General features: G+C 41.7%; 1 protein-coding gene across 12 annotated transcripts in view; it reads right to left on the reverse strand.

Annotated features, from left to right (window-relative positions):
* Ttll5 (tubulin tyrosine ligase like 5) overlaps positions 1-22,600 on the reverse strand; it is a 221,247-nt gene that overhangs the window by 95,128 nt on the left and 103,519 nt on the right. For 8 of the 12 annotated variants that reach the window (XM_052185375.1, XM_052185379.1, XM_052185368.1 and 5 more), the window contains 4 exons: positions 21,086-21,213; positions 18,351-18,494; positions 17,491-17,883; positions 10,641-10,825 (listed from right to left, as the gene is read on the reverse strand). In XM_052185375.1, coding sequence (XP_052041335.1) covers positions 10,641-10,825; positions 17,491-17,883; positions 18,351-18,494; positions 21,086-21,213 — 850 coding nt within the window. The remainder of the gene's footprint in view (positions 1-10,640; positions 10,826-17,490; positions 17,884-18,350; positions 18,495-21,085; positions 21,214-22,600) is intronic. The other 4 variants (XM_052185371.1, XM_052185376.1, XM_052185370.1 and 1 more) reach the window with 3 other exon arrangements.

The raw sequence follows: 22,600 nt of genomic DNA on the forward strand, positions 1-22,600 counted from the left end.
CAGATGTTTCTCCCTTGCTCCTTCCCTCCTCCTCCTCAGCTCCCACTCTTGCAGCAGCTAATCCAGATGTTCTATACCATTCCCTGTCTCACATCCACTGCCTTGGTGATCTCAGTGAATTTCTCCTTTTAGTACCAAATACTATTTATTTTAGAGTCAGCCTTCCGAATAAAGCAGGTGAGCAAATATCTGAATGTGTGGGGTAAGGACACATTGCATGCATTCCATCTAGACAGGTGTTTAAATTACAGCAGGAATAAATACAGGTGATGGATTGGAAAGAGGGGAGGAGAAACAGAGGAGGCAGCCAATTTCCGGTGCCTGGCCTGCCCAAGTGTTACTGCTTGTTACTGCTGTTTGCTAAAGGTAGCGCAGATGCCAGTACTATAATTAAAATACCGTGGAACTGCCCTGATGGGTTCCCCAGAAAAGAACCCCAGCCACTCAGATACATACTCTCCCAGCATGCAAAAGGGCTGCCTGGGGACAGACCAACTAGATCTCCCTGGCTGAAGTGGCAGTCTTGCATGCTCAGAACTTTATACCTAAAATATAATCCAACAACGAATCACTATCTTATCTCTGAGAAGCAAGGCCATGGGGAGAAGGGGAAGGCACAAAGAGAAACATGGCTTCTGCCGACCCCCAAGCCACATAGGATTTGACCATCTAAAACTCGAGATAAAACAGTATTTGAGATCTCCAAAACATGGCAATACTAAGACAATTCAAATAAGGCATATGGGCTACCTAAGAAGAGGACAAAACATGGAGGAGAGCAGAGAAGCAGGCAGAAATGTCTGAGACACAGAGGTCTGATTTGGTGAAAGCAGGGTGATGGAAAACAGCCAGAGACAGACAACACCTTGGGAAGACTCTACCCTGGCTCTATGGACTAAAGGAACCTTCTGGGAGCCCTTCCCAAGCCACACTGTATGAGGATTGTGGTGAGGGCAGGCAAACCGAGAGCTGTTTTCTGAGCTGAGCTGAAAAGGATAATGGTTACAGAGAGTTAAAGTAGTTAAGCACCTTGCACCTAGGCAGGGCTTGGAACTGGGTTTGTAATCTGACAAAGAAAGCTTTCAAAAGTCCATCTATCTGCCGTTCATGTTTCCCAAAGTGATGGTGAGGCGAGATGGAGTTTCCTACCATTTAAAAAGGAAAGCTAAAGGGTGGCACATACTTTTATTTCCAGTACTCAGGAGGCAGAGGCAGGCAGTTCTCTGTGAAGTTGAGGCTGGCCACCAGCCATATCTACATATCAAGTTCTAGGACAGTCAGGACTCCAAAAGAGAGATGTCTCACTTCCACCTAATCCCCCACCCCAACAGCAGTGAGTAGTGGAGTGTCAGATGCCACGAGAAGGCACACGGACCTACAAGGCACCATGGAACATATGAGGCTCCATATCACCTCTTTCTGCACAGGCCACAAGGGAGAAGTAGCTTTGGAATTAGAGGAAAACAAGAAGGGGCTGGAGGAAAAGCTGGGTGCCGCTCTGGCTGCAGCCTCGCAAAGCTCTCAGATGCTCGAAATCATAGCGTTGACACAGTTTTGTTCCCTCTCTGCATGATGACTGTGCTGCATGGTTTCTCCTGCACCGAGACTCAGGGCTGGAGGAGCAGGTGTGGTTCTCGGTGACTACGCTCAGGCTCACCAGGCTGTATGCACACTTCATGTACCTCATGCTTTATCAAAACTGACATGGAAATTCATATCAACCATTTCCTTAGCAAAGGCTTGACCCCTAAGTAACGGTGGTACAGCAAGTAGAAGTGGTGTTCCTAACACCAGTCAATTGTACCATGGCATGCCCCTCAAAATCTTACATTTCTTGTCTAGGAAGATCTAGAAAATGATTTCTCATCAAAGCACACAAATACTTACCAGGCACCTACTTTGGGTTTGCCACCCTTTTGAATATGGAGGAAGGTGGATGAAAGTAACCCTGGCCTCTATGGAGATGATAGTCTGAAGCAGTCCTATTTTAATATTCATGAATGAATGCATCAATGATGGGGAGATTTGAATTTGGATCAAATTATCAATAATGATCAACATATATTACCTCAAAGCTTTTGAGGGCTCTAAACCTGGAGGCCAAGTATCCTCAGTATCCATGGATATGGAGAGGGGGCCTGTGTGGAATGTCTATGAACACCCTGGAACTGAACACAAGTGTTTCTATATGTACACTTTTTTTTCAGGAGAAGGATACACCTTTCATTCTCAAAGGGATGACATGGACTGAAAGGAACGTGCTTTTCTAGAGCTGTACTCCCACTGCCCTTAGAAGCTCCCCAGTGCCACTGGAGAACGGCGCTCTCTGTGTGTCCATACAGACAGACCTATCAGAACACGGGCAGGTCTGCTTAGTGCTGTGGAGATGGCCCTGTCTCAGCTGCGGAGACCTGAGCGCCCTAGAGCAGGGCAATGTGGCTTGTTCCCCCTAACTTGCTTCATGTGTATTCACAGAACAAATGGTAATCCTTCAACATGACATATCTCATCTGCTCCAGACTAGTTCAGGGAGAGCACAGAGGCGTGTGCACTTCTTACAAGCTGCTTACACTGGAAAAGAGTGATCACCATAACAAGAGTCACCCTTACACAGTTATACGCTGAACACTCCTCCAAAGGCCCTCCATAAGCGGTCACTAAGCTGCTAGCTACAATAAGCAAAAAAACCACATGCTGTAAGGTGGTTTAAATTCCTTTTTTAATTCCTGGACGCTGATAAAATGAACAAGTTTATATTCCAATTACTAGGAGATAAGAGCTATAATGTTAATCATAGTCTAAAGGGAGCTGGGAAGTGCAAGGAATTCTTACGTACTCCCATGTTAGTGCTGAAGGTTCCTGGCAACCCCAGGAGGTTCCTGCCTCTCCCTCTCCTGAACTTCACCGGCTCCATAACACCCTTACACAGCCATAGTGCCAGACAAAAGTAACAGTTCCAGGTCAAGATTCTAGGGAAGCCAGTCTGAAAAAATGGCCAAGTCTCTTTGTAGTGTTTCCAATTTCTGTATTCTGTTTTTGCAAGCTGGTGTGCACCACTGATAGCCCATAGGTAGACTTACACATATTGGCAAGGGATTACCAAGGCTGGATTCTCTCTCCTCCCCTACCAAAAATAAAGCACAGAGCATCCCACAAAATGGTCTGATAAGGGCCTAATTCAATAAGTAGCCAATCACCTTCATAGGATGTATGTTTTCAAACCTGCATGTGGGAAGAGAGAGGGCTTGTTGAAACCATGAAAGTTGAGATGTTTATTCTGGTGCTTCTGCAGGCTCAAGAAAAGGTGTAGTGATAGCTCTGCAGTAGTGGTGCATAGCAGCAGGCTGATGGGATGTGACGCTCAGCAACTTCCCAGTGTGTGACCTTACAGAGAGCACCACTTGTCCTACTGGCTTCTATTTCTTCATCATCATGAGCTTAAAACAACAACAACAACAAAAAAAACCAACAAAAACAAAACAAAACAAAAAACAGGAAAAAGCACTTTCCTCAGTCTTAAACGGGAAGAGATAATGCACACAGAGTGTTGTCAACGCTGCCTAAGACAAAGCAGGAATGTGATGAATGTCGGCTGCCATGGTATGCAGGGCAGCTGTGCTATAATCAGTGACAAGAATGGAAGAGCAACGGCGTTAGTGTTAAAGAGAACACAAAGTCCAACAACATACATAAAGTCTTTTCCCTTTAGCAAGCAAGGTTCTACAAGGTTCCACAGTAAGTGGTGGGTTAGAAGGAACTGCCATCCTGTGGTTTACAGTCAAACAGGCAGGAGATGAAATGACTACATCCACCTGCTTTAAAGAGTGGCGAGTCAAGGGCTGAAGGCAGAGCACAAGAGGAAGACTTCCGGCTGTGGTGGCAGGTGCTCTCCATTTGTTTATTAACAACTATGTCTGGGATGCACACGTTAGAGAATACTGGGGTGGGAGAGGGGGTGGGTTTAAAAACTGTGCATACTTTAATCTTCAAGGATCTGACAGCACAGTGAAGGAGCACATTACTGTACTGTAATTCCTGAAGGACCAGGGATGGGGATCAGCAGCTGTGTTCTTGAATAGCATCAGGCAACCCGGTATTCAATCTCCAACACTGTGTGGTGACGACAATAATAAAGAGTAGGCGCATTTATTATATAAAGTTGTCCCTCAGTATCCTTAAAGTATTAATTATAGAGTTTCTTGAAGATACAAAAATGTACAAATGATCACGTTTCTTATGCACAATATAATTACATTTAAATATAGCTTCTGTATATCCTTTCACAAAAACACCCACTGATAGATTACTTACATGATGTAAAGGCTATAACTTTGTTATATTTAGTTGTTTAGGGAAGAATGACCATGGGAAAAGGTCTGTACAAGTTCAGAATAGATGTAGGCTCTTTTAGAATCTATTAATAAAGATGCATACAGCCAATTATACAATCCTGGATTCAGGTCTCCGGCATCACAGGACACAGAAACTTAAAGTGCTTATTGTCTGTTAAAGAGACAGTTGTGTTGACACACAAGATGAAGAGGAAATTGGCATAACAGTGGATGAGTGAGGTCGCATTCGTGCAGCAACTGGACAGATGTACAGCTCAGACGTGGTGACTAGGAATCATTTCTCCTGAGAAGATGGCATAAACTGAGGCATACAGACTAGAAATCCTAGCTGAGCTATGCAAGATCCTGTGTGCTGGAATAGAGACAGGAATCAGGACACTGTAGCCAGACTTTCAGTCAGATCATGGATAGCATCACTAGTTTGGGTTTCATATAGAGATTCTCTCTGAGCAAATACTAGGATCGAACATGTGATTTAACATAACAAGAGGTCTTTAAGGACGAGGAAAAGCAGGAGGACACTGCCAGATTGTTTAAGAGGTACCTATAGCTGTCCACCTGGAAGATAATGAAGGCCTTTAGCAGAACAGTTGATGTAAGTTAAATAGACAAGATATGGAGCAGAAACACTGGAGTTAGAACGAACAAATCTCGGCAGCAGCTTGGTGCAGAGAAAATGGAGACACAGATGCTGATAAGCCAGCTTCCATCCTCAGGTTTCTGGGGTGTCAATGCCACTGACAGCAGAGACAGGAAGAAGGAGAAGTAACCATTTTGAGATACACTGCACAGAGGAGTCTACCTGGTGTGTTTTTGTGACATGCTTAAGACTTCATAGGTGTATCTTATGACATTTCCATGCAACACAATCATAGAAAACCACTTCTTGTCCCTCTAGCTTACACTCTGAGCAATGATACCTAAGCTTCAGCTGCAGGAGTTGAGTCGTAGGTCTATCAGTTGAGACTAGGATCCACAACTCTGCATTAGGAGGTTGTGGTTTTCTGTAATGGTCTCTGCCTATTAATGAGGGATAAAAGCTACACTTATCTGTGATCTAAGGACAGATATTTAGAATGCAGTTAGGGACTGTGCTGGTTTAGTTAAGTGGTGGTTATAGGTTCTCCTCTGAGACCCATGCCTTCCCTAGCTCTATAGCTGGCTAGGTTTCCAGTTCCAAGCATGACTTCCCTCTTGTTAGGCAGGTCTTAAGTCCACTTAGAGAGCTGCTAGTTACTGCCAAGGTATGCATGGCACTACTAAACCCTTAGAATTACTGTGCCATGTTGGTTGTTTTGGCTTACAGGCACCAGAGCTGGGCAGAACTGTTGGCTGCTCCTTCCTTTGAATTTTTTTTTTTTTAAAGATGAGGTAATCAAGGCCAGACAGTAATTTCCCAGTTTGTACTGATTCCAGAGCTAATGTTTCCCCAATATATCATTCTGTCTTTCTGTCTTTCTAGAAACAGGAACAGGTAACATATATGGTATCAAAAAGTCTATTTTCTACCAACACAGACTACAGAGTCAAAAGAAACAGTAAACAGTCATGAGACCAGAGCCCAGTGCACAGCAGTCTGTATGTTCAGATAAGCTCAGAATTGAGATGGTAATTTCCGAAGCCAAGTCTTATTGCCTGTAATGTCCAGGGAGGACCCTGGCACCCTGTGCAAGGAGCCAGCACTAACTCAAGGTCCAAGTGGAACCCCTGAAACCGAGTCGGGGTCCACTGGGGACCTTTTGGTAGCTACTGAATGAGATGGAGTGATAAAGACTTCCTATCTGTGGAGGAGGAGTGGAGGACTGATGTCCTGTGAAGCAAATACTTTCTTTATACCGGATACATTTGTCTACAGCATTAGCCTCAGTCTCAGAGTAAAGAGCAATGAACTGCAAGGAACCGAACAGCGTTCTGTTCAGATCCCCATCAAAATGAAAAATCTCAAGGGCTCCCCCTCTTCTGTGTCTGTCAGCACATTTTAGGAGGCCTGGCCACGGTGCTGCGCGGCTAGCTTCAGAGCAGACTGACACAGCACACGGGTTCATGGTAGGGCCCTGCCTGGGTGGTCTGCTGGTATCCCTTTGATTAAATTCCCAGGCTGGGAGAGCTGGAGCTACTCCTAATGATAGCTGGGTCCTGAAATCTCAAACTTGCCGGCCAGAGAGGGCCAGGGCTGCTCTAATGCCCTGTCTCCCTCCCGCTCCTCACCGCAGGCTGGGCTCCTTAGCCACATTCTTCTGTACACTGGCAGCAATGACCACAAAGAGCACTGTCTACAGTGATCTGCCCTCCCTTGAGCCCTGGCTGAGGCAGAGGTAGTGAGATCTCACACCCAGGCTGAAGCCCTGTGCCAACCCCTCCCATAATGACACCCCAGAACCCCTCCCCTATAGGTACAGATGCTTCTTAACACTGCATTCAGGAGTACATACAGCAATCACTAAAGATCCCACCCCAGAAGAGGGCCAGCCTCTCACACACCAAGGGAAAGGTCTAATCCAACCTGCCTTGTGTTCTAAGGTATACACTGAATCACCATGCACCAAGAATGTATTATATACTTATTTTACTGAGAAGGCACATATACTATACAAACCTTGTTTAAGGGGCCACTGCTTATATGTGGAGAATGTCTGCTATTCTCATGGGTTCTAGGATGTAAATAAAGCTGACTCATAGCAAAAATGATAAAAAGGAATTCAAGAAATCAGCTTCTGCTTTTAACAATATAAACTCCTTTAAAATGCAGGCCCTAATATAAATTCTAAGTTCCCCAAAGCCTTCTGACCAGTTGTAGGCTTAAGACCCTCTGTCCAATTACCATTCCTTAGCTTGGCACTGCCTCACCCTCCAGCCCCCCCTCCTCAGTGACCTGAGCAATGCAGATCAAACACGTGTGTGAGTGCTGTGGAGTCACCTGCATGCGTGCCCCGCCCTCTGCAGGACTCCTAAGGGTTGAGGTTTCCCTCCAGTCTCAGTCCAAGTGCCCAGTGCCACGTCCCCACGTCCCCACGTCCCCACGTCCCCACGTCCCACTCATCACCCAGCCTGCTGCCCCAACACACATCCCAGGGCTCCCGGGGGCTGATTCTGCCCTTCCTGTGATACAGTTGAATGAGCGTTCCCAAGAGACTGCTTTGGCATTACTTCTGTTCCCACTGACAAGCTGAGCTGCCCTCTGGCAATTATGCTGTTCTCCAAAGAGATAGCTTGGGGTGCTCCTGGCTATTACAATCATTGTGTGGGTGGCTGACCCTTTCATAAGACCATGAGTTATTTCTCAGTCAGTCAGCATGATGTCACATCATCAGTGGTTATCCCAAAGCCAGGGATGCTCTTAAGAGCTTGGATAAAGTGTTTTGTTTTGTTTTGTTTTAAATAAATAATCACAATAAACTACAAAGCTTTCAAGAAAATGCCACTGACTAACAGGCTAACTAGCTGAAATTACAAATAAAGATAAAATGTTTTTTCAAAAATCTCTACAATTTCATTTTGTACAAATCCTCAATAAAGTATAAATAATTTAAAATCTGCCTTCCTTGTTCAATGAAAGTCTATTAACTCCTTGGCTATAAAACAAATAATAGTTTATGGGATATAACTAAAGCAATGCTCAGAGGAAAATTCATAGCCTTTAATATAGAATGGTTAAAAAGAAATTATAGAAATTTAACTCTAGAAACAGAGAACTAAAGATAAGAAAAGCACAAAGAAGGAACTAGTTAAGATAATGCCATAAAACAATCCTAGAATAATATAAAAAGCAATAATATAGAGAATTAATCTTTGGGAGGAGGGTAGTGCAATTCCAGACAGGCTTTCTCTGTGTAGCCCTGGCTATCCTCAAACTCAGAGATCTACATGCCTCTGGCTCCTGAGTGCTGGGATTAAAGGCAAGCACCATGACCACCCAGCTCAGAATTAATCATATGAAAGGGAATTATCCACTGGCCAACCAAAAAAACGAGAAAAAGAAAAGAAAGCAGAAATCTCAACAGGAACTGAAGATGACAGCTGTATTAAGTCAGGGAAACACTGGCTCCTGAGGAGATTTCTGTCTGGACTCAAAGCTGCCTGTTCTGACAGCCACAGTTAGCACCCAGGTGCTCTTCAGAGATGCTCCTGGAGCCCCTGCCCACCTCCCTGCAGGAAGCCACAGGCATTTATCACTCAGCTCAGTTAAGAGATGGAAATAGCTTTCTTTTTAAACAGAACAGAAAAGAAAAAGCAAGAGAACAAATGTGTCAGAGTGAATATCAGCAGCCACTACAATGCAGCATTACTTATTAAGCAAAAGAAAAAAATAACAGAAGTTTTCTAATTACAAATTAAATGCCTGTATCCTCTGGGAGGAAATGGCTACAAAACATGCAATGGCGCTTTTCTATAATAAAATGCACTTACCTAACAACAGGCTTCATATATAAGAAACAATGTATTCCTAAAGCCTTAAGGGCCAAAATAACAGTATTTCCCAAGTACATAGCATTTAGACTTCACAAAGAGGCTTTTCCACCCCATCCTTCAGACCCAGTTGTGTTTCCCCCAGCAATGAACACATTCAGAGGCTGAGAAATGAAGTGTTCCAGGTCATACAGACCTGCAGAAGGACACGAGCCTTGGGCTGGCTAATGCAACCCTTCCTAGGTGCTCCACCCTGCTTTTCTGCACAGCCCAGCACCTCTCTAAAAGGTGCACAAGCACCCTGTGCGGGGACTCTGAACGTTAAGACTGACATCTAATGGCAGATTCTGAGGCTTACAAAGCAGAGCGGATGGACTTAGCGAGCACAGGTCCCAGATTGTGTGAGAAAGATTGAGAGGAAGTGCGTTTCCCATGAAGGCTATGGGACCTGGATATTACAGGATCCGGACCTTACAGTTTCCTGGGCTCTGCAACACAGCAAATAATAGGAACCAGGATATGTGAACACTAATATTAACTGCTTTCTATAGTAATCACAAAGAAAATAACTTGATGTCTTGATGCTTCTACGTGTTTAGTTTCCTGGAAGCCAAGACAGCAGCTTTCCTTTCCTCATGGACAGTGGACACTTTCAAATCTCTTCTCCATTTACTGTGTCAGGCCTGGTCCCATCAGCCTGTGGCCAGCACCTAACTACCCAGTGCCCTTCAAGTCTGATTACTAGCTTGTTACATTTCTTTGCTTTCAGCTGAACATTAGGCCTCTTCATCTATAGGTTCCAAATTATTAGGGATTGTAAACAATCCCTGCAGAGCCGTGACCATGTCAGGATTCTCTCTGTGCTCAAAATAAATAAATAATTATTTTTTTGAACAGAGAACTAGGGTACCACCAGAGAACTGGTGGGTTGTCTACTTTCATATGTATTTGAAGCAATTTCACTTCTGTACCTCCATTTCCTCCCTAGATTTAATTATCATTATGGAGTTCCAACCAATTTTAAAAATTAGCACAACAGAAACAGAAAGACATAACCACATAGTAAGCATCATGGAACTATTATCAATACCTCATTTAGAGAGTTCTGATTCCATTTAGCATTAAGGAAGGTTTCTACTAATTAATACCATGGAGACTACCAGAAGAAAACAAAGAGAACCCAGAGATCATGACAGTGCAAGGCTGCACCCTAGAGTCAGTGCCCTTGTGTCTTTGCCATATCTGCATCAATAATCATTAGATACGAAACATTCTCAGATCATCAGCTAAATGGAAAAATGGAGTGGGGTTGACAACAAATTTACAACTCTGATAAAAAGATCTATAAATTCAGGACTCACTAGACAATTTTAAGAATGAAAGAAGTTAATTTAAAAGATCCAAGGCCGGCAAGATGGCTTAGTGAGTAAAGGCAAAACTTTGCCAAACCTAGTGACTTGAGTTGAATCCCTGGGACCCACATGGGCTGAAAGAACAGGCTACTATAACTGTCCTGTCACTTCCACAAACACTAAGTGATGCATGCAAATGGACAGATGTGTGTGTGTGTGTATGTGTGTGTGTGTGTGTGTGTTTTAATCCCTTTAAATTATATTTACAGTTGAAATTTAGATGTTACCTATGCAATACTATATACCATTAAGAGCCATTAACAGATTGGACTTTGCAATGCCTGGAAGAGTTGTTTTCTTGACAGCTAGGGAGAAACAATCCAGTTTTATAAATATAAATAGACAGAACAGAGACTCAGTGGAGACCCTGAGCACACAGGAACAGCCAAGTGACGGAAGGACCAGTATGCCCCACCCCAGCACCCCAGCTCCCAGAGCCAGAGCTCAGTGGCAGCCGGTCTGCCCCTACCTGCTGGGTCAGGAGACTGATGTGACTGGCTGGAGAATACTGCCTGGCTGCCTGCTTCTCCGCGAGTCGCTGCAGCTCAGCCGTAACCAGACTTTGGTTGTACCTTCTGTTGAATGAAACATCTTCACCCTCTTTTTGTGTTTTGGCTATTCCTGAATGATGCTTATGTGGGTGACATGACCCTGCTAAAAAAGGGAAAAGAGTTTTCACCCATTCAAGAATCAAGTCTTGAATAAAATTACAACAATGGCAAACAAACAGCAGGCCAACAGTCACTGATCCTTGGGGGCTCTAACAGCGTAAAGGCCAAAGACGACCTTCAAATGGTCATACAACTCTCTATAACTAAATCCTTCCCATACCCTAAGTCTTCCTATAGCCAAATGATCATGTGTTTCTCAATGTGTGATGGCTTATAAAGGAGTCCTATTGCAGGGATCTGGGAAGAACCAAAATTAGGATTTCCTGGGGATTCAGCTGAGCAGCAAGGCTCGGTATCACTGGGAACAAAAGAGAACCCAAATATTAAAATTCTTATTATTTTTTGGCTTATTACATCAATACATATGTCTGTCTGTGGCATCAATAGTAACAGAACTCATAATACTTATAATGCTCGAAAAGAAAACAGGTATAAAAGAGAAACCAAGTATTCTTAAAAAACAAGCAATGACTTTGAATTCACAAGTGACTGTCCTCTCAGATTTAAATTTATCAATTCTTTGATTACAATAAAATCAAGTTTCAAGATTTCTTCTGATTATAAAATCTCACTGAAAAGCTATTTTTTAAAAACCACAAAAGTAGAAAAGCCGTAATGAATTTCGGTTCTACCTCCTTATGTATCTTTGTGGAGCTGGGGACTGAGCAGGGACTCGCAAGCTCCCAGTCCCCTTCTGTCCTTTTACAATGCTCATGAACGCATGCTCATTCTGTGTGTGTAATGTGGTGGCATACCTTTAAAAGGCCTTCTCATGTTTGCTGTGTTATCTGGAATATACATGCTTTTACAATGTACATATAGGTTACAAGTGCATACCTGTAACTTCCAACAAAGCCCAAGGGCTACATCAGCCATGCCACAGCGAACCGACGTGCTGCTCCCATGGGTCAGCTCCCTTTCACCCAGTTTTTTTCCTTTTGTACAACATCATTTTATCATAAGTTTTCCTGTGGGTATATGTCTATATAGATATGTGTGGGTGTATATAGACAGATGATAGAGAGATACATATATACTAGATAAAATGCTGATTTTCAGGCTCCATTAAAATGGCATCTCACAACAGTAGGTCTCCACTGTTAGCTTTCACCATTTAGCATGACATTACCAAGAGGCATCCTGGCTAGGTGAGTGTATATAAACTCGCTTATCTCTTTTTTTTTGCAGTCTTGTTATCCTTCATTCCCTCAGCAGTTCCTCTGAACGAAGCGTGGTTATAAACAGCACAGGGCACACTCACACATGCCAGCAGCAGTGCTCTGCTTGTCCCTATGCCCAGACGTGGGACTGCTGGGTCACGGGAAACATGCATTTTCAAACTGAGGCGATGGTACCAGAGCGGTATGCTCTCCATGCCCATACCTGCATTCTTGCTGACCCGCATAGCCTTTACTGTGTGGGACTGTCAAGCATTTGAGTGCTCCCTTCTCTAACAGGCTAATAGTTGTGTAATTAAGAACGATGTTGGATGTTGCTGCTGTCCTTAGAAACCTTGTCAGTTTTCTATTGTCCTTTTCCTGAGTTATTAGAGTTGTGCTTTTTTTTTTTAAAATTCTGCTCCATATAAGAATCCTACAAACAGTTATTTTAGGTATTATGTTCTATATCTGAAGAACTGTTTTTGTTTTTGAAACAGGATCTTACTATATTGCCCAGGCCGGCCTCCTGAACTCATGATACTCCTACCTACACAGCCAAGTGTGGGTGTCACCACTGACAACTGAAATTTATTTTTATATCCGGGCACGGCAGGGGTCTGCTCTTACCTGCCATATGGCGTCGTGTATGAGGGAGAAAGACCCTTTCCTTCTGATGAACAACGCCACCAACTGTGCTGCTGTTCTTAGCATTCTTCCTTAACTTTCTCCTATGTTCCTATGGCCATTCTGTGCTTTTGCAAATACCATGCTTTCTTACCTTTACAGAAGTTACATAAGTCTTAACAAGAGCTGGAGAAGTCCCCAGTCCTCCTTTCTCTTACCACTTAGAGCTGGCTTATCGAATGAGACAGTAAACTTGCTGGGGTTTTCTGAGTGAACTTTTGAACCCAGTTTGATGACTAAGACCTGAAGCTTCCTTCCTAAGCCCACACACATCATATTTGTCCACTGACTTGGGTTTTCTCTGAAGGCTTTGACATTTTATAAAGCCTTTTCTAAACTTTTCCTGGGGTAGCTCATAGTTTTATGCTACTGTCCAACATGCTTTTAAAAAAACTGTTTAATGGGTGATAATGGATTAAAATGCTGTGTATAATTAGTACCAAGGAATTTAAACTGTGGAGCATGGATGACCTCTGGTAGGTTGACCATTTTTGTTTGGATGCCCACATTCCCAAGAGTATATAGGCACCACAAACTGGACTCAGTGGGTTTCAACTGTTAAAGTATATATAACAGAACCTACCATTATTAAACTTTTATTTATTCTCTGAGACTTTCATACAATACATTTTCATTATGTTGATTATATTAACATTCTCTCCTAATTCCCTTTCATCACTCACCAAACTTTGTATTCTCTTTTTTATTACATATATTTTCAAATGAAATAACTGTTTTTAGATACTATACAGCTGAAAAGTTTTTTCCCAAAATGTACCTAGAGCTCATTTTATGTTTTCTACATGGTCAGAATGTTACCTGCAATTAAATTTTATCGCCTCAGTTTTATTTATGTTTTTAATCTTTTATGCTGGTTCTGACTTCCAGTGAAATGCTGAACAGCAGCAACATTAGTGAGCATGCTCGCCTTGCCCATGATGTAAGCATCAGGCTCACAGTCCGCATCTCCTCATTTAGACTGACCCATCTGTAGCTCCGGGGCTGACAAGCTCTTTTCAGGTTAACAGGGGCCTTCTCTTTCCAGTATTCAGAAACATTACAAGAGTGAGTTTGGAGTTTACTTTTTCTGAATTTGTAATGATGTCGTGAATGCCTTTTTTTCTTCAGTCTGTCACTGCGGCAGGGGTGCTGGCAGGTCACGCCTACAATCCTTGAAGAGACTTTGCTTGCAGTACACACCACCTTTCAGATGCAGCTGGATTTGGCAGGCTTTTATTTTGATTAGAAATTTTGCATTTACATTTATAAACGAAGCTGGTAATTTTCCTTTTTATTACTAATTTGGTTTTCAAGACAAATCTAGTTACGCAAAATGGTCAGAGTATTTTTCTATTTCTTGTAATTTTTAATATTAGAATTATCTACTTCTAGAAAGAGCACTAGAAATTACCTACCAAATTATCTGGGCCTGATGATTTCTTTCAGAGAAGAATTTTAAGTACTATACCAATGATTTAAACAAATAGGACTATTCCGGCTTTCCTCATGGTTCTGAGTCAATTTTACATGCTATACTTTAAATGAAGTTTGTCCATCTCAATTTAGGAAAAATTAAGTTGTTGATGAAACCCTATTTTTTCTCATCTATGCATCTTGTGTTCTCCTCGTTACTTGTATAATGTTCCTGACATCTCTCTCTTCTTCAGACTTAACAAGTGCTTCTCTACTTTATTAGAGAAGCCCACAGTGGCTTTGCACCCTGCTCTCCTTCTGACCTGCGTGGGTTTGCGTAGCTCTCTCCTTAGATGGAGATCACTGTTGTTTCATTCTTACACACACACCAAGATGTGCAGCCTGCTACTCAGATCTAGAATAGTGATTTTCTTTACAATAAGATTTCTTTTCCCACTTCTGATTTTGAAATATATGGAGATTTTTTTAATAAACTAGATCCCTTGGTTATTGACTTTTAGCTTAATTGTGTGGTGTGGGCAAAGAATGATACTATAAGATTCTAAGTCTTAAACTTTTTCTCCTTGCTTATGATATAGAACATAACTGACTTTTATAAGTATGTTATTGGGTAGATATTTTCTCTATTTATTGGGTGCATAGTTAGGACTACATATGATCAAAAGACAAACTTAGCATTCTGTTCAAATCATCTTTTAAAAATTACATTTATGCATAAGTAAACAGGGAACACAGTAAGTGTGGACAACTTGCAATCGGGTCTTTTTTACCCTATCAGGTATATCTCAGAGATAGAACTCAAGATTGTCAGCTTGGTGGCAAGTGCCTTTAGCCACTGAGTCATCTTGCTGTCCACCCCTGATCCCTTTTAAAGAAAAGGATACTAGATAACCCTGCCTGGCCTAGAACTTACTGTGTAGACCAAGTGGACCTTGAACTCAGAAACTCACATGCCACTGCCTCTTGAGTGCTGAGATTAAAGGCATGCACCACCATAAATGACTAAGAGTAGGTTCCCCCCCCCCTCCGAAATCTGCCTGCCTCTGCCTCCTTGTTTACTTATGTATAAATGTAATTTTTAAAAAGATGATTTGAATAGAATGCTAAGTTTGTCTCTTGATCATATGTAGGACTATGCACCTAATAAATAGAGAAAATATCTACTCAATAACATACTTATAAAAGTCAGTTATGTTCTATATCATAAGCAAGTGCTGGGATTAAAGGCATGCGCCACCAACGCCCGGCCAAGAGTAGTTATTTATAAAATGTGGCTTATAACTCATTTTGAACATGGGCATTACTAAATTGTTTAAAATCTCAACCAATGTTAAAATACTAGCCAAAATGATTCATCATATTGATTAATGTTCCGTGGATCTTTTTTTAAAAATACAGAATCACACAGTTCTCATGGAAATGTAAGAAACCCAGAAAAACCTAAACAATTTTTTAAAAATTTTGGTGATTTAAAGACTTAATATAATGCTACAGCAAGACAATGTCATACTTGTGTAAGACAGATAGAAAAAAATCAATAGGAATAGAACTGAGACTCCAGAAATATATCTTTTACATTTGCAGATAATTGATCTTTGGCAAGCATAATACAAGGTAATACAGTAAGAAAATATCATTTTTAAATAACTGGTCCTGGAAAAAACTGAATATCTATCTGCAGAAGAATAAAGTTAAACACCTACATTATCTCACACAATAAGTAACTGAGAATGGACAAAAGTCCTAAATGCGAGACCTAACGTGAAACTCTCAGGAAAAAATATAAGGAAATCTTTATGGATTTGGGTTAAATAATATGTTTTCAGATGTAGAAAAAAATAGAAGCAACAAAAGAAAAAATAGGAAAATTGAACTTCATCAAAACTTAAAACTTCTATGCCTGAAGAAAATAAAAATAGCTGATAGAGAAAAACTATTTCTAAGGCAATTACCCCGATGAAGGACTTGTATGGAGAATACATAAAGAACACAACTCAATGATAAAAATATACCTCAACTTAAAAACTAACAGAGAAATCAAATAGACATTTCCCCTAAAAATATACAAATACTCGAAAGGCATGCAAAAAATCAAAACATCTTTAGCTGTTAAGGAAATGCCAATCATAACCCTTTTATAAAATAAATAGATGATAGATAGATAGATAGATAGATAGATAGATAGATAGGTAGAAAGATAGATAGATAGACAGACAGACAGACAGACAGACAGACAGATTCTAACTCAAACCTTTTAAAATGGGTAAAATTAAATGTTAGCAAGGACATGCTTGATCAAAATGAGGACTCATGAAACTTACCATGTCACCTAGCAATTCTATTCTATCTATATACCCTAAAAAACAAAAATTATGTCCACAAGTAAACACTGCAGCACTGCTTATAGCACCACTATTCATAATGGGCCAAAGTGGGGAAGAAACATTTGTCCACCATCTGACAAACAGAAAAAAACAAATGCTGTACAGCCATACAACAGAACGCCATCCAGCTATTTAGGAAGTGTTAAGCGTGACACATGCTATATAACACACATCAATCTGAAAAACAGGACACTATGTGAAAGAAGCCAATCACAAAAACCACTTATTAAATAATTCTAGCTATGTGAAATTTCCAGAATAATCAAATCTGTAGAAAAAGAATGATACCAATGGTTGCCAGGGGCTAGGAGGAAGAGAAGCAGATGACTGCTAAGAGATTTGGAATTTCTTTAAGGTGAAAAGAAAGTGTTCTGAAGCTAGGTAGTTGGTGTCTATTATACATGTCTATGAACATAACTTTAAAACCACTGAGTTTACATGAAATAACCAAGTTTCCAAGTAGGAGTTATTATCTAAATAAAGCTGTCATGAGAAAGTGGGCTGGAGATGCAGCTCCCTGCTAGGACAGTTGCTTAACACATGTAAGGTCCTGGGCTCAATTCTCAACATTATAAAATAAATAAGAAGAAAACTTGACTGACAATATGGGTCTACTTAATTTATAATTAAATGTCCTATCTGACACATTCTTTGGTCAGGTCATTTTTAAGTTGTCTGATGTCAGGAATAACTACTTAAATCAGAAAAAATGCAGAGTAACTTCCTAGGCCAATGGCGGTCTGCAGTAGGAGTCTATATGCCCTGCCCTTTTCATCTCTTTTTTTTTTTGGAACCTAAAAGCAGCCTGGTTTCATTCTGTATCAGTGAAAGAATGTTAGTGGACAAAATGCAAAGACCCTTCTTTAGTCACAGCAGAAGGTAGCGAAAGAGAAGGCAAAGGCCAAGAGGCGCTCTGCTCCATGGGGCTAGGAACAGCTGACAGGCAGTCAGTCGGTCAGTCGGTCAGGCTTCACTTTCTCACTCACCTGCCTTTGCTGACGAGGGACGAGACAGTTTCTGGCTATAGATGTGTGCGGCACTTTGGAAAGAGGAAAAGGGGCCAATGGTGTAGCTGCCTGATCGACAGCGCGGCAGCCCAGCGGGGCTCACGTTCTGGGTCCCAGGGTGCATCGCAGGAGAGGCATTGTCAGGGACGGGGTTCAGTAAAAGTGCTGACTGGTGAGGCATGCTGGGGATGGCTGGAGAAATTTGAGATAAAGAATTATGGTGGCCAGGGCCTGAGGAAAGGGCAGAGGTTGTGATGATAGATGACAGATGGGTGCTGGGGAGTCTCTGCAGAAGCACAGCAGCAGGGCCCGAGAAAGAAGAACAATTGGTATACACTAGTTTAGCCTCTTTTCCTGCTGAGGTGGTAAATCCTATTAAAACAAAAACAAAACAAAACAAAACAAAACAAAAGAACAGGTCATTTTGGGGAAAAATAAACATACAATCTCTATGACATATAAACATTTTAGAACATCAAAATAATGTTAACATGAGACAGAAATCATGCAGACTTTAGTGAGTATTCACCTTGAACTTAATAAATTTTGCTTACCAGAGACAGCCTGATAACAAAATTTTTACTTTATTTTTATCCCTTTCTAAAAGCTTGAGTTGAGCCTTCCCCAGAAAGCAGAGCAGGAAAAACCCCCTCTACAGGAGTAGCTAATTCGTCAGCCTCTGGGGAAGAAGCAAGGGCTCAAAACTTCTAAAGAAAATGGAAAATGCTTTTGAAGGAAAATAAGTTACATACAGTCAGGAGAACATTCTAAGGGAAAGGGAAGAACAAGAAGAAACTTCCCCGGGTGACAATGCCCCATGCACTCTTAATATTGCACACCTGAGGACTGATTTTCTTTTAGAGGTATATCAGAGAGCAATGTGTGTTTCAAGCACTCACGAGATAATTTATCGGAGTGAATTTCTGTTGCCTGTTGCTGTTTGGGTTGCTTTATTTTCACTTCTTGTATTGTCTCGGGGTGATCTGAAATAAAAAATACTGCCTTAGGCGCTTTTAATAATCAAAATAATTAACATGAAACATAAATGTTAATCAATCTGGGAAACACTGCCCATCCCACTACGACCTTTTAAGGACCGTAACTTCTGGAGTGTGCAGCTGACTGAGTGACTCCCCATGACTCCCAGCACCAGCTCCATCTCACTCAAACCCAAGGCAGGAATCTATTGACTGTGACCCAGCTAGGACATGCATGGAAACTAAAATAAGAGAACTCAGGTGCTTCTACCAGGACTCCAGTCTATGGCAGGGGATGGGAAATGGAGATCACAGTGGCTGGCAGGACCTGCTGGAGCCAAGTTAACACACATGCACAAGAGTGGCACTGTGAGACGCGAGCACAGCCTCACTGACTGTTGGTGTACCATCTGACTATCCGACAACATGTGTCTCAGTTTACCTGAGGCAAGTTGATCATATTTAACAATAAAACCAGTTTCCACTGTAGCTGTTTTTCTCTACTGTAAAATTCTGAGACAGAACAGTCCAAAGTTATTCATATACTTAGAAAAATGTCCCTAAGTATGTGGCATGGGCAAGATTTATCTAAAAACTCAAGCAAGCCTCTCAGAGGGATGAATGCTTCTCTCAGAGGGGTAATGCTTCTATTTGCCTGGTCAGCTATGAAATGAGCCCAGATATTAAACTATCAAATGCTTTTTTTTCTTGTTTGAAACCTTCATACCCATCTCTAGGTTTATACAATAGAAAAAGCAGGAACTGATCTTCTAATATAAAAATCGTTATTGAAAAACAGATCTAAAGGGCCACGTGGTAGGGGGGCATACTCTTAATCCCAGCACTCAGGAGACAGAAGCAAGTTAGACTTGTCTACAGAGTGAGTTCCAGGACAGCCAGGGCTACGCAGAGAAACCCTGTCTTAAACCAACCAACCAAATAAAACAAAACAACCTCAAAAACAAACAAACAAACAAAAACCAAACCACAAAACCAAAACAAAACCAACCAGATCTGAGGATTTGATATGACCCATCTGTATTTAACAGGAGCTGTTGGTCCATGCTACTGGGTTTTCTCCATTACTGTTAAGGGATAAGCTGCCACATGAATACCCATGAGGGCCCCAACTCACCAGGTGAGTTCTCTAACCTTCTCTAACTTTACCACAAAAATTTCTCAGCCTCCCTTCCACAATAAACTCCATTCATCAGACAATACTTTATAAACACAAAAGCTTCGATAGCCCTAGTGATTAAAGTGCTAGCGGCTATCAAAGGGATAACACTAAATATGAAAAATATGAGAAAGAAGAATGGACAGTGGAGTATGAACTTAGAAACAAGCTCTGAGAGGAAGCTGGGCTTGAGAGGACTATGAAAACTATGATTTAGTAATTGCTGCGAGCGAAGCTTCCTGGAAAGCCTAAGCAAAGATTACAACTCTGGGCTGAGATGCTGTGGCTCAGCGGGGGAACTGTGAGGCTCTGGGATCAAACCCCAGCCCTAAAAACACAAAACAAAATACACATTTCTTTGGGAAATTCATTTTACATTTGAAATGACCAATTTTCCTGAATATTTCCACATTAGACTGGGATAGCCTTGAGATTGAGTCTAGTACTTAAAATACTGACTGGAGACATCCGTTTTGTGGTCTTAAGCATACTGGCTATTCTTGCAGAAGACACCCACACGGCAGCTCATAACCCAGGGAATCTGATGCCCTCTTCTGGTCTCCATGGTCACCAGGCACACATGGTCCACAGACATATATGCATACATGAGGTAAAACACTTACACACATAAAATACCTACATGCATCCAGGTTTGAAAGGAGTCTTACATTGAAAGACAGAGCCTGCTGATGCAGCTATGTCTGATTGCTACATTGTTGCTGTTTTTTTTTATAACAACAGGAGCTAGACAATGTAGTCTACTTTGGATTCCACTGGTGTTCCTTAGTAGTAAGAACTTTCAGAAACACAAAGAATGTCTCAATGCCTGGAGAAAACCAACAGCATCTAGGGCTTGGGACCAAGACTATCAGTCACCCCATTAGGTACAGGACTACCCCACACAACAACAACAACACTTTATCCAAGATGCCAAGGGTGCTGAGAGGCATGGACAGCGAAGGGCCAAGGAATGGAAACTAAGAGCAAAGCCTGGAACTGAGCAGATGACAGCAGGAAGTCGGGACCCTGTGTGCTGAGAAAGAAGCCGGAGGCAGTGCTTAGCATCTAGAGCTCCTGTTCTCAGCTGTAAGGAAGTTGGAAAATGGAATCTACTGCACATGCTGTGTGGAAGCACACAGGAAGACAGCTGTTCTTTAAAGATCAGGTTTTCAAAATGAAAAGAAAAGAAAACCCTAAACCCCAATGTTGTCATGAAAGATGAAAATGTAGCTATGAAGGATGCTCTTCTGTTGCTTTAAAGATAAAGTCGAGTCCCGCCTGCTTGCCCCCCAGCCTCTGCCCCACTGCAGAGTTTAGTCTTGCTGGAAACTGATGTGCAGTAAACTTATTCCTGATTCTTCTCTGCACAGCTCCGTTTTCTGCTTGTTTGCATTTTTCACTCATTAGCTGGTATACTTACCACCTTTTGCTCCACTATCAGAGTAACTACTGTTGTTCTTAGAACTTTTAGAATGAGTCCCCAGGAAGACACTGGCAGACTTGTTTTTTTGGGTATAAAATGTCAACACCTCTTCCAGTTCAGCCTCACTGAAATGAAGAAAAGAGTATGGTCAGCACAGGAAGATGCTCTGGGAAATCTTTTGACATTATGGAAACAGTAAGCAGGGGAGGGAAAGTGAGGGGCACAAGCCGAGCGCTCCTCGAGAACAGATGGTTTTAAATGGAGCATGAATGAAATCAACTGGGAAATGGAGACCAAGGCAAGGCTTTATTAACACACAGAGATTTTCTGTACTATCTGATCCAGCAGCCATTAGTTACATGGAACTTCTTAGACTTAGTTTAAATTAAATAAAATTAGAAGATTCTTTTCCAGAGTTGTACCATGCACATTTCAAGTAGTTAGTAGTCACCTTCAGAAAGTTTTACTGAATCACAATACTCTTGGTAAGGAACTGAAACCACAGATTGGGTAAAAGATTAACAGCAACCTATTTTTATAACACCTCCTCCCCAGCATACACATAGCAGGGAGGAGGTGCACCTCTAAAAAACTCAATAAGAAAATGATTTATTCATAGCCACAGAGAGCAACTGTCATCTGCCTGTACTTTGCAATGCATCTACATCATTTCTAGATAGCTGAAGTATCTTTCCTAGAAGATCTACAAGTTATTTTAATTGGCTGTGTCAGAAATAAGGAGATATCATGTGATCACAATAAAGATCCTTAACTATCTGAACAATGCATGAGTCAGCACTAGATGGACACTTTGAATTAAGGCAATTACTTATGTTATAGGTACCCATAAAGTTGAAAGTGTGAGAAAACAGAGGAGAGTCTAAAGGGGACTCCCAGTAAACATAACATGCAGATTTCATTTGATCTTAGCCAAAGGGCTCAGAAGTTACGATGCGCCATGTACAGCCACTTTTCACAGTCATTTTCCTATGCCTGGAGCTTGGTATTACTCCACATAGGTAGCTTTCAAGGAGGTAAAGCAGCCCACCAGCTGTCTTCAGGACACACAAATGAGAACCCAGGAAGCCACCTCTATGGATCTCAATAAGCCCTCAGGTCTCCACAGAGTAAAGCAGCACAAGATACATCACGTTAGAAACCAGTAACTAGTTACGGCTGGGCTTGCAGTGGGCCCTGCTTCCCCCCGGCAGAGTTTTATTTGGCATGCTCAGAATACTGGAAGGCAAGGGATAGCTGGCCCAACTACAAGCCTCTCTGTACCTGTCTCATCCTCTGCCCACTTCCTCATTTAGGGCTCCCTGACTCCTTCCTGCAGCATTTGAGTTTGTCAGCCCATTGAAGGAATCCATGTACCCGCCCTAACTTGTTAAAAACCCTTTTCTGCCCACAGTTCCCAGCAACTGTCCCTTACGTTACAATCAATAAATATGACCCAATGTATTTTCATCTCCAACACTTTATTAGTTTAAAGTATATATGGTTTATATTTAG

This window comes from Apodemus sylvaticus, chromosome 6, assembly GCF_947179515.1.
Source record: "Apodemus sylvaticus chromosome 6, mApoSyl1.1, whole genome shotgun sequence".
NCBI classification, from domain to species: domain Eukaryota; kingdom Metazoa; phylum Chordata; class Mammalia; order Rodentia; family Muridae; genus Apodemus; species Apodemus sylvaticus.